The sequence below is a fragment of the Erinaceus europaeus genome, chromosome 21 (assembly GCF_950295315.1).
Source record: "Erinaceus europaeus chromosome 21, mEriEur2.1, whole genome shotgun sequence".
Taxonomy (NCBI): Eukaryota; Metazoa; Chordata; class Mammalia; order Eulipotyphla; family Erinaceidae; genus Erinaceus; species Erinaceus europaeus.
This window is the reverse complement of record NC_080182.1, coordinates 20,867,291-20,879,904: the sequence shown is the minus strand read 5'-3', so window position 1 is coordinate 20,879,904 and position 12,614 is coordinate 20,867,291. Positions and strand designations below refer to the sequence as shown.

General features: G+C 46.2%; 1 protein-coding gene across 2 annotated transcripts in view; it reads right to left on the bottom strand.

Moving 5' to 3' along the window:
* The window catches only part of STT3B (STT3 oligosaccharyltransferase complex catalytic subunit B), an 82,216-nt gene extending 77,451 nt beyond the window's left edge, over positions 1-4,765 (bottom strand). Inside the window, exon 1 of one of the 2 annotated variants that reach the window (XM_007516848.3) lies at positions 4,063-4,765. In XM_007516848.3, coding sequence (XP_007516910.1) covers positions 4,063-4,373 — 311 coding nt within the window. In that variant the 5' untranslated portion in view covers positions 4,374-4,765. Of the gene's footprint in view, positions 1-3,077; positions 3,097-4,062 lie in introns of those variants that run through there. The other variant, XM_060180483.1, reaches the window with a different exon arrangement.
* Between the last annotated feature and the right edge of the window lie 7,849 nt (positions 4,766-12,614).

Sequence of the window (12,614 nt, the reverse complement as noted above, 5' to 3'; positions counted from 1 at the left end):
ATGCCATTAGTGGACATGGAGTCTCACCCAATTTATTATGCCTCTTAAAATAAAATCCTAGAGGAAAAAAAAATCCAAAGTCTTTGAGTTAGAACCTAACTACTGCAGGAACTACTATATGCCTCAGGAAACCCATGATGACTACCTAGAGAGGCTGCCACACTGGCCCCATGTGCAAGCAGACTGAATCCCATCATCCAGGCACTCTTGGCCCTTCCTCCCTTAGTGTTTTTGTGACTCACAATGAACTCAAGAAGCCCAAAGCTAGAAATGTTTTTAAACTACAGTGAAATCAGTAACAGCATGTGTTGTGAACTGCAGTATAACTGCTGTTCCTAATTCCACAAAATGCCTTAAGATTTGGGAGGCATCTGTGTTCTAAAGCTGGTTTTGTTACCCAGTTTTGTCTCCCACAGAATGGAAGTCAATAGCCCCCTTTTTGTTCTGCAAAGTGAAGGAAACCAGGAGACCACACAGTACTACAGGAAGTAGTCCCCAGCCTTCCCCAATCTACACAAATATCTTCCAAAAATTCATCAGTTCTTTGAAAACACGTCTCTGCAAATTACCCTATTTATACCATAATTTCCATGAAAAATTGTATTGTTTCAACCCTAAAATACAGTTCTCTGTTCTGCATGAAGCATCTTCTGCCCTTTTATAATCAACAGCAGTCAAAACTCAACCAACTCCGAGTTCTAGGGCTCTGGGGAGAACTCACTACAACCTGTACAGGCAGGGAAAAGGGCAGCTCTCCCCATACAGGAAGAAGCCTTTACATGCCTCTTGTGGGAAAAGCCACGATAATTTAACAAGATCATGGCTATGGATGAGGTACCTAGGTAATAAGTAAAAGCACCCATAGCTACAACAAAGTAACTAGAAACTATATTTTGCTCCAGATAGAAGACAAAATTAGTTACTGTTAAACTAGTTAGCCAACCAATGTTTGTCAAGCAGAGACAACATTCTCAAGCTGCTTCCTCATTTCTGATCAACTGATCAGGAAGAAAATTACTCAAGTGAAGTAGTGAGGAGAGAATTAACTGAAAACTTCCCACGTGCTAAAAAAGTGCGGCTTATTTTAAAATTCAATATGTACTAGTCAATATCATATAACACCACTTATAACAAGTGATGAGACTTATAACTTTAACGTCAAATTAAAAAAGCAAATACAAGTTTGTGACGTAAGTCATCTTTGGCTCCTAACTAGATTCTTACAACCTAAGGACTAATGCAAAATTTATAGAAATAGCTCACAACCAGAGAAAGTAAACTTTTTACTAGAAGACTTCAGAAATGAAGCCATTACCAGGAAGGCCAAAATAAATTGGTTTGTCAACACAGAACCACTTAGGTTCCTTTAAGTAAAGGTTCATACATACCATTGGTACAGGTTGAAATAATAACCTGAGAGACTCCCAAGCTAGTATGAGACCTTGTGTGAGACTGCAGGTAATTTGTAGCTCTAAAGGAAAATTGCTTCAAAAGTCCAAAGTAGTTACAGGCAATCTACACTCAGGCTCCCACCCCCTAAGTTTCTTTAAAAATGAATGGATTAACAACCAGATGTCTAACTACTTGAATTCTTAAAAGATATTAAGAGAAAACTAAAGTGAGTAAACATGTAGTAGTTTTATGTCTGGGACCTAATTCTGCTACCCAAATTACATTTTAGGTATTACATTTGAATTGGAAAATCTTCTTCACTTATAAATATATGGGTTAAAATTCAAATGTTATACTTCTGGCTAAAATATGTTTCATAAATGCTTTTTTTTTTTTTTTGCCTCCGGGGGTTATTGCTTGGTGCCTGCACCACAAATCCACTGCTCCTGGAGGCTATTTTTTTCCTTTTGTTGCCCTTGTTTATTGTTGTTGTTATTGTCATTGCTGTCACTGTTGTTGGATAGGATAGAGAGAAATGGAGAGAGGAGAGGAAGACAGAGAGGGGGAGAGAAAGACAGACACCTGCAGACCTGCTTCACCGCTTGCGAAGCGACCCCCATCCCTCAGGTGGAGAGTCGGGGACTCGAACAGGGATCCTTATGCCAGTCCTTGCGCTTCACGCCAGGTGTGCTTATCCCACTGCGCTTACCGTCCCCTCCCAATAAATACTTGCATACATAAGTGAAACAAATTTTCACATGGCTCTAAAAGGAGTATGTACGCAAGCATATCCTTGAAACTTCAGAAGTCAGATTTCAATTAGCTGCCACAGTTTAAAAGTATGTGTGTGACTCAATGTCATGGCTTTTCATGATGATACCACTCAATTTTAGTAGTGACCTTTGACTTCATGCAGTCCTCAAATTGAACTTACTAATAACAGTGACAGTATCTGCTCATCACCTGGTTCTGATCTGTTTAGAACTGTAAATTCCAGGCTCAACATTATTTAATTGTATTGCACCTTCTCTGCTTGCAATACTGACACGAAACATTCTTCACGATTCTTATTACCGGTCATGTTTGGTCAGTCATGCTCATCTGCTAATGAAAACGCAGAACTTTCTCTCTTACACGCGTAGTTCAGTAAAATGTTAGCATTTTTCCTTTTCTGATTCCAACTGCATTTTAAGTATTTCAAAACTAAGACTATGCATACTGCATGTTGACCATAAGGCTTCACAGTCATGCATTTTCTTTTACTACTCCAAAAATAGCATGAGAGCTATCTTTTCAAGTGTTCGGAAAAAACTCAAAACCAGTAAAAACATTTCACAGAAGAATGTCACCATAATTAACTGTTTGCCCAAGCGGAATTCTCCATGAATGGGCCCCTCTGGTGTTCAACTGCTGTTACACTACAGATTTTTCTGTCCACAGTGAACTTCAATTCGGTATTCGAAAATATACCCACCCCAGTATTCATTATCCATCTATTAACATTGAGCACTTCTCAAGAAGATTCTGTATTTCAAATAAATTGTGCCAAAGTAATCTCACTGCAAGGAAGATGAACTCAGGACAGAGAGGTCAAAGAGGACTGTTAATTTAAAGGGCACGCTCCTCGGGTGAAAACGCAGCATACTCACTCCGGCGAGAAGGAAACAAAGTTAAAGCCATCTGACTAGCTAGACAACCCGCACAGCAATACCGCGTGAAGCAGCCCGCTGCTCGCTCTCAGCGGAGGGCTCCCTCTGCTCCAGGCCAGTCCGGTGCCCTGCGCGACTTCAGTGCCGTGATCTAGGGCTCCGCAGAGCTGCTGCCCGGCCTCTTCCTGCAGAGACCGACTGAGGAACGAAGGCAACGCTTCCGTACACCGTGCAGGACATGCAAGGGTGACAGTTTGCCTAACAGAGTTACGGTCTTGTTCTCAGGAGCGACCCACGATAATCGCTGAGCCGAGAGGCGCTGAGTGCACTCAAGGGCCTGGATGGGGAAGTCTGGGGTGGGGGGTGGGGGGAGGGCAGGAGCGGCTCTCGAAGATATCTAATGTTAAGTAAAGAAGAGTCCCTGGCTTGCAGATCACTTTCAGGGGTATCGGTTCCTTCCCAACACCTCACTGTTTCCCTTCTAGTGCGGTAACGCGGGCGAGAGGAGAAGGAGCAAAAGCGCGAAGCCGCGGGGGCCGAGCCGACAGGGCTCCAGCACATCAGGACGCGCTGCCCACGGCCACAGGGCAACACCTCCTGGCCGATCCCACTCGGACCAGCAAGGAGGAAAATAAAGAAAAATAAAAAGAGAAGGAAGAGAAACGCGCCTGCAAATAAATTAAAAAAAAAAAAAAAACAATGAAAGAAAGACGGCGAAAGCCCGGGCGGGGAGGCGGGGAGCCCGCCACGAGTCGGCGGAGGAGCGACCTGCCGGGCTCCGTGGCCGCCGCGCCGCCGGGGATCCAGATCCCACTCGGGGGGGGCGGGGGCCCCGAGACGCCCCGCCGGGGGCTGCCCGTGCAAACTTCGCCCACGGGCAGGGGGCGCGCCCGGAGCTCCGGGACACGCTCGGGAGGCCGGGACCCCGGGACTGGGGGGTGCGATGGGGGGAGGGCGCGGGTCCCGGGGCCCCGCGGGCGGGAGCGGGGGCTGGGGCGGGGGAAGGGCGGCGAGCACTCACCACGGGTCGAACTCGTGGATGATGCTTTCGAAGCGAATGACGGCGAAGAGGCGCGAGCTGAAGCCGGCCAGCCAGGCCAGGAAGAGGATGGTGAAGGAGAGCAGCGACTGCCAGCCGGCCGGCTGCGACAGCCCCCCGGACAGCCCCGCGGGCGCCGGCTTGGGCGCCGCCACGCCGCCCGCCTTGTGCGCGCACTGGGCCCCGGGCCCGTGGTGGCTGTGCCGGCTGTTCCCCAGAGCCATGAGGCCGCTCCACGGGGACGAGTTGAGGGACGACTTGTGCTTGCTCTCCGGGGCCGAGGGCTCCGCCATGTTGTGCCCCGGCGGCGGGTCTCGCTCCTCGCCGGCGCCGCCGCCGCCGCCGCCTGGAGTGAGGGGTGCTGGGCGGGGACCAGGAGGAGGAGGAGGAGGAAGAAAAAAAAAAAGGAGGAGGGAAGAGCGCGGCGCGCTCCCGCCCTCAGCGCCGCGAGGCCGGGGGACAAGGGGTGGAGGCGGCGGCGGGGAGTCTCCGCCTCAGCAGCGGCCGCAACCGCTGCTCTCTCAACTCGGATGGCCCTGCCGCCCCACTAGCCATCCGTAGCCCCAGTGCAGCTGCGGTAGCGGCGAAAGCCGGCGGGACGAGGGCGCCAGAGAAGAAGCAGCAGACGGAGGCGGCGCCGTGGCTCGAAACAGCAATGACATTCCCCTCGCACCCGCCGCGAGGAGGAGGGGGAGGAGCCCCTTGGAGCTCGGGCGGAGCTCAGGCTACCGCTGACTCCGCCCCCGACCCGACAGGAACTGGCCCCTCCACCTGTCACAATGCGACAGGTCCGTTGGGGGCGGGCCCAGGAACACAGCGCCGTCCAATCGGGGCTCGAGTTGGGGCGGGGCTCGGCCCGTCAGTTCTACCCCTCCCCCTAGCCGCCTCGCGCCCGTTCGCCCGGAGCGGCCGCGCTGCGCGGCTACGGCTTCATTGTCAGTTGAAAGACGCGGTTTTGCGCGCCAGTGTAGTCGACGGGGAAGGGTGCTACGCGGCTCCACTCGTAGCATGGAGCTGAGCCGAGCTGATCGGGAGTTGGTCGAAGACCGCGGAACAGCCTCTGTCAGAACTGGGTTTAAAAGAGGCGAAGAGAACCGCGCGGAGCTACCGGACGCTCTCAGGCTGTCCGTGGTCATGACTTTTAACCCGCTTTGCGCGGAGCGCTCACCACGTGACTGAGCGCGCAGGCGCGCCGCGCTCGCCGTGGGCGAGAGGGTCTGGCCGGTAGGACTCGGCCCTGGGCGCCCACATCCGGCGCGGAGAGCGCGCGGGCGGCGCAGCCTGGTCCTCCGCGCGTCCTGCCTGCGAGGCGGCGAGCAAAGTCTGCAGAACCGGTCGGCGAGCCCGGAGCCCTAGAAAGCCCGGGGGACGAGGCAGGGGGGACGAAGCGCGGCTGTCGCGCTTCTCTCCTTTGTCTTTTCTTGATTGCAAAATTGTATGTCCAGTAAAAAAATATGGGCAAAGGCAGGAATTTGATAACGGCTGCACGCCTCCCATCAGAGTGGAGCAAAGTGACATGGGCTTTCTGCTGCCACCGAGATCGCTCTTCAGTGAATGATCATGAGCTGAACTTCCCTGTGCACGAGGGTTTTTCTTTTTTTCTCTTTTTTGCACAACTGTATTTTATTTGTATAGCTTCTTACAAACTGCAGCTACCCCCCCAAAAATAAATTTATCACCGGGTAGACTAAATCCAAGGCAAAATAAGTTGGAAAAAGAAATGGATTTCCTTGGCATACTGGAATTATTCTCACTATAAGCACCGTGAAAGACACGGAACTTTCAGTATAATCAACACTCAGTAAATATTCAATTAATTTTGCGTGTAGACCAGCAGCTAATTTTTTATAAGGTAAATCGCATCTGAATGTAAAAAAAAAAAGCGTTTTCCTGTACAGCTGGAAAGATGGTCAATTATTGTGAGTCATTTAAAGCTTAAACGCATCTAGAAATTGTACTACAAGTCTTTTCAAAACGTTAGATAAATGAACAAGAATACTTACTTTGAGCTTGCTCTGAAATTAATGGATACAGCTACTCTTTTAACCTGCCAAGTGATTAACTTCTCGTTTCCTTACGAAAATAAATAAATAAATGTCCTCATTAAGGAAAGGATGAGGTCTCCAGAAATAGACTTTCCCACCAACAATTTAATAACCGACATTTATTGAACATCTAAATTTTAATGAGAATTGTGATAGAATATTAACTGAGCCCTGTTGGAGAAAGATGACAAGCTCTTCTTCATAGTCCAAACACTGATGCTAAAATGCGAGCCTAGCATTTGGAGTATTTATGTCCAAGTTCCATGAAGCAGAGTTCTAATCAGTCTGAAATAAAATGTATTTGGCTTTTAATTTGTTTGTATACTTCTGCTTTATTTTATTTTTAAGAGGTTTACATAGTTATTTATGAGAAAGAGAGGGAGAAAGAGCCAGAGCATCACTCTCATGCTGCCAAGGGTTGAGCTCAACCCCAACGCTACGGCACCACCTGCCCCAATGCTGCGTTCGTCTGTTTCGTTGTATTTTGTGTAGATTCTCCCCAGTAAGTTCCACACTAGCTTCCTTTTTGGTTGTTTTAATAAGAATCCCTGCCTGAAAAGTGATCAGACTCAGATCCCGCCCCATCTTGTTGCTTAGTAGCCATGTTACAGGGAACAAATGTGCATGGGTTTGTTCATGGTGGGTCCATGAGAAACAGGTCTGCATGGGTCTCCCTGCTCTTAAAGGTAAATTGGGGTGGAGATGGTGGCACATCCAGTTGAGCCCACACGTTACCTTCCTCAGTGACCCAGGTTCAAGTCCTCAATTTCTTAGCTGCAAGGGGAGGGGGCAAGTTTCACCAGCATTGAAACAGTACTACATGTGTCTCTCCCACTTTCAGTTTCTCTGTGTCCTATCATGAAAAATGTAAATTATGAGACTGGCAGTGGCACAGTCAGTAGAGCACACACTTTACCATGGGCAAGGACTGGGTTCAAGTCCTGCTTCTCACCTGCTGGGAATGAAGCTTCATGAGCAGTGAAGCAGTGCTGCAAGTGTCTCTCTCCTTCCTCAACTTCTCTGTATCAACAAAGGAGGAGGAGGAGGAGGGAAAGTAAATTGCTACTATCAAATGAGGCGCCTTGCCTGAAAATGTTTTGAAATTCTATTAACACAAGATGCAGAGTAGCAGTGGATGATAAAAGTAACAGGAGAAACACTTAGTTTTGGTCTTGAGTCACTCAGTCATTTGCCCACTCAGCAACTAGATTTATTGAGCTCCTTCCAGCCCATCTCCCACTAGAGGAAGCTTTGTTGCTGTGGTATCTTTCCTTCTCTTCTCTCTATCTGAAAAAGCCTAGAATGCTGAAGCCCCCATAACAAGAAAGAGAGAAGGAGAAGAAATTGTTGAGCTCCTTCTTTATGCAAGACTTGGAACATGAGAGGCAAGGCCCTGCAGAGTTTATCCAGCTCAGTCATAGAAAGCTGGGCATTAAATAAACATCAGATTGTGATGTACCCAAATGCAATGTGACAAACTATGAAAAAGAGACAGGGGATTTGATTTTCATAAGAAGATGGGAACATAGCCCTGACGAAACAGTACTAGGACTAAGGACCGAGAATGAAGATGAAAGCATAACCAGACAAAACAGCTCTGTAAGTGGGGCAGGGGAAGCAGGTAGAGTAAACACATAAAAAAGAGGCTGTCCCACCCAATCATTTGGGGCTCTAGTCAGGGGCTCCTTGGATTCCCACATAGATACGATGGGTATAGACCTCCTATAAATCCCTCTCTCCACCATCACTGGTCACTTCTATCAGTAACAACATCATGAACCCTCTTGTGGGCTTCTCCAGGACTTTGCCCTTAGTGTAGAACAACAATGGTAGAAACTGCCCCACTCTCTGAAGGGAGATGGGACAACCTACTCCGCCACTCGAGGAAGGAGACTGGTCCTGAAATGAGTGCAGCCTCGAATGTTCTCAGCAGTGACCATAGACTGAGAGCTCAAATTGACAGGGACGCAGGTTACACAGGCTTCTGTGCTAAATATGAATAGCTATGGGCCCTAGGTCAGATCCATGGGGTTTATAGTAAACAGTATTTATATGCTTTCCTCATATTTGTGAGCTACTCTCTGCCCTGATCCAGCTCTCAAGGCCTATTCCCAACTCTAACACCATCTCCCCAGACAATACTTTTTATCTCACCTGCATGTTATCTATCAGGCTCAGGCAAAAATTACTAAAGCCACGGTCCACTTGGAATATTCCTAAAACAGACTTTCTAGCTCCTTCCCACACAAAGAACCTTGGTTCCATGTGCTCTATTGTTACCTTTAGGTTCCTGATTACTAAATAATTTGTCCTGCTTTATAACTTTTTATTTATTTATTTATTTTTGTTGCCCTTGTTGTAGTTATTATTATTGTTGTTATTGATGCCGTCATTGTTGGATAGGACAGAGAGAAATGGAGAGAGGAGGGGAAGACAGAGAGGGGGAGAGAAAGACACCTGCAGACCTGCTTCACTGCCTGTGAAGCAACTCCCCTGCAGGTGGGGAGCTGGGGGCTCAAACCGGGGTTCTTACTCCGGTCCTTGCGCTTTGCGCCACGTGCACTTAAACTGCTGCGCTACCAACTGACTCCCTGCTTTATATCTTAATGCTTTTCAGCCACCAAGTTGCAGACACTACCATGACACCAAGCTGATATCCCTGGGCAGATGACCTCATCCCCCCCAGAGCTCTATTCCACTAGGGAAAGATAGAAACAGTCTGAAGGTATGGATTGACCTTGCCAACACCCACGGTTAGCAGAGAAGCAATTACAGAAGCCAGACTGTCCTCCTTCTTCTGCACCCCATAAAGAACTTTGGTCCACCCAGCAGATGTTGCCTCTGCTGCTAGAACTACCGGGTGCAGTTTTCACCATCTCCCTGCACTAGTAGTTGATTGTTCCGTTTTAGAGATGAGAAAGCAGCCACATGGATGTTGAGTGACGTGCTCAATGTCAGATTCTTTGACTTTTAGGACAACTTTTCCTAGTGGCCAACCTTGTATCTTCTTCTGTTTCACTTTTCTTATAAAAATAGTGACCCCTCCACCCCACCCCCCAAAATAAAGAATTTTGGTCCATGCTTCCAGGGGTATAAAGGATAGGGAAGCTTCCAATGGAGGGGATAAGATATGGAACTCTGGTTGTGGAAATTGAACCCCTCTTATCCTACAATCTTGGTAATCATTATTAAATCACTAATAAAAAAATAATAAAGGGCTATACTGTAAACCGTCAACCCCCTAACACCCCAATAAAATAATAACAACAAAAAAATAACAATTATAATGTAAAGAAAAAAGAGGGGAGGCCTATGTGGCCACAACACAGACAATAGAACAATATGAAACAGGAGGTGAAGGAATGGTCAGAGTATAGTCATGTTAAGAGGCTTTGTTTATGTTTTAATTCGAAAATAAGCAAGGACTCTAGAGGGCTTAAAACAGAGTATGGTATGTATGAGATGGAGTGAGGAATGATCAACTATGTGTTTTGAAAATATAAACCAGGGTACAATGTGGAAAATGCATGAGAAGGACCAGTAAGAGTTCCTGTTAATCTACCTGTGCCAATGTTTAAGATTACATGGATTATTTTTGGGAGGAACAGATTACTAATTTGCCAAGTTGTGAATTCTCCCTTTCCAGTCCACCAATGTAGAAAAAAAAAAAAAAGTCTTCAATTTATGCAAGAAACGAGTATATTGTTTTGTCTCCTGCACTTGAGCTTGTTGGCCTTGCTAGGTGCTTACAATGTTCTTAGTGAGCTCCAATCTCTAATGAGTCATACTGTCAAACAAACAGTACAATAGCAGCAGAATGGTGGGAGAATAAGAACGAATGCAGATGGTAGGTCTGGGTTTGTCTAGGGGTTCCCAAAGGGAAGTGATCTGCGAACTGAAACTTCAGAGATGAGTAGGAAGGGGTTCAGCTGTCATACCAAGAAGAGAGATTCCAAACTGGAATGACACAAACTTTAGTATAATGTGGTTTCATTTAAGGTTGAAAAGGAGGCAAGAATCAGATTATCAAGGATTTGTCTGCCTGGTTAGTGAGTTTAGAAATTCAACATTTGAGCAGTTGTAAATCACTGAAACATTCTCCACAATAAAATGATCAGACTTGGTTGATGGAAATTTAAATAAAATAAAAAGTTGACAGTAGTGTGAAGAGAATACTGGGGAGTGTGAAAATTGAAGCAGAGAGACCAGTTAGGAAGCCCTGGCAGTTCAGACAAGAGTATTGTATGCCAATCTGGGACAATGGAGCATAGAGAGATGATAGATGCATCAAGAATGCAGAATTCAGAAATCGATGGTGAGAACAAGATAACAAAGGTCAGGAAGAATCTGGTTTGAACACTTAGGTAGAAAGAGAGTGGGTGGGGTGTATGGTGGCACACCTGGTTAAGAGCTTAGTAATAAGCACAAATAGTACTTAGTGCAGGGACCCTGGTTCAAGTCCCAACTCCCCACCTAGAAAACAAATTACCACCTGGAGTGCACTGAGCCCCAGAAATAACTCTGGAGGCCAAAGGAAAAAAAAAGAGTCAAAAATAAGAGAGAATGGAGAATACAGGTTAAGGAAGTGGTTTGAAAAGAAGTTGATCAAATCAAACTTAGACTCATCACCTTGAAATCTCTCTAGGACATGGTCTGGGAGGTGGCACAGTGATAAGGCTTTGGACTCTCAAGCATGAGGTCCTGAGTTCTATCCCGGCAGCACATGTGCCAGAGTGATGTCTGGTTCTTTCTCTCTCCTCCTATCTTTCTCATTAATAAATGAATAAAATCTTTGAAAGAAAGAGAGAAAGAACGAAAGAAAGGAGGAAAGAAAGAAAGAAAGCTGGGAGCAATGGATTTAAAAAAAAAAGAAAGAAATCTCTCTAGGACAACGTAATAGAGGTAATTAAGAAGTTCTGCTAATAAAGAGGAAAGGTCAGGGCTGGGAAGAAGATTGTATGTTAGAGTGCTAGATTATTGTATCTGAGGACTGAACAGTTTTCTGTATCTTTCATAAAAATAACTACTTTTTTTTTTAATTAAGAGGAAGGATTGTTTTGGGGATAAATGTTTGGGCCTTTGTGCTTACTGATGAAATTTTGTTGGCTCTGGATTTAGAGAGAAGAAGAGAAGAAATCTAAGGAACTCCCAAATTAAGAAACCAGAGGGCTAGGAAGTTATCTCAGCAGTAGAGCACAGGTCTTATGTGCATGAGGCCTCAAATTAGCTCTCTGAAAACACAAGTAGAACCAGAACTGGAGTTGGCGTATTGCACCAAAGTAAAAGACTCGTGGGTGGGGGGTGGGAGGAGAATACAGTCCAAAAAGGATGACAAAGGACCTAGTGGGGGCTGTATTGTTATATGGAAAACTGGGAAATGTTATGCATGTACAAACTATTGTATTTACTGTCAAATGTAAAAATAAAAATAAAATAAAGGAAAAAAAATTACCCCCCATAGGACCTTGCCTTCAACTTGGGTCAACAACAGTAGAGAATGTTCCCCATCCTCCAAAGGAAGGATGGACAACATACTCTATGCTACACCTGAGGAAGATGGGTTGATATTGGGGCAGCTTGGAACATTCCTACTCATGACCACAGAATGTGAGCTCAGATCAGGGATGCAGAGGTCACATAGGCTCCTAAGCTAAATATAGGCCCCAGACCTGTGGGACTATGTGAAAGTATGGTAGAGCTGAGGGAAGCTCTCCCCATCCTTAGATGGAGGTCTGGAAAGACACCCCGCTTGTTAGCCTCTCTCATAGAGATGAGCCAAGAGGGAAAAGTCTTCCAGACTCAGCTTTCCATTGTTAGACTCTCAAGCTCACAGAAATCTCATAGTTTCTCCCTGCTGGCAGGCCACATGGCTGCCTGCTTTAAGGTTCATTTACTCAAAGTTCACCTCACCTTCTGATCACCAAGGAGAACACACCCTATCACACACTCCTAACAGTGTTCTTTGATGTCCTTGACTTACATCAAGCCTTCTTCTTCTTTATCTATCTCACCTTACTGGTTTAACCCCTATTCTTCTCTCAAATGTCTTTGGGTAGTTAAATGCCTGCATCAGGAGACTAATTGTCTTGACCTTTATGTATCACATCAATTCTTGTCATACCAGCCCCCTATCATAGGGGCAAGCTGACCTTTAAGAACCCTGTAATTTCTGATGTATTTGAAAAGTGTTCTTTGTTTAACTTTCTATATATACCCAAGCCCACCCCTGAATAAATCGAGTGTTTGTACCAAGATACTCCCCGAGCCTCTTTCTTTATCACACAGTCACTAGAGCTGGTGATAGGGCCTCGGTAAGCTTGCCTCCTGGCTGGAGCCACCCCACATGAGCCCCAGCACAGACCAAATCAAATTGAGGGGGTTTACAGTCAACTATATTTATACCCATTTCCCATATTAAGGAGCTACTCTCTTCCCTGATCCAGCTTTCTGGTACTTTTCCAGTCATGACATTATCTCCCCAGACAATAA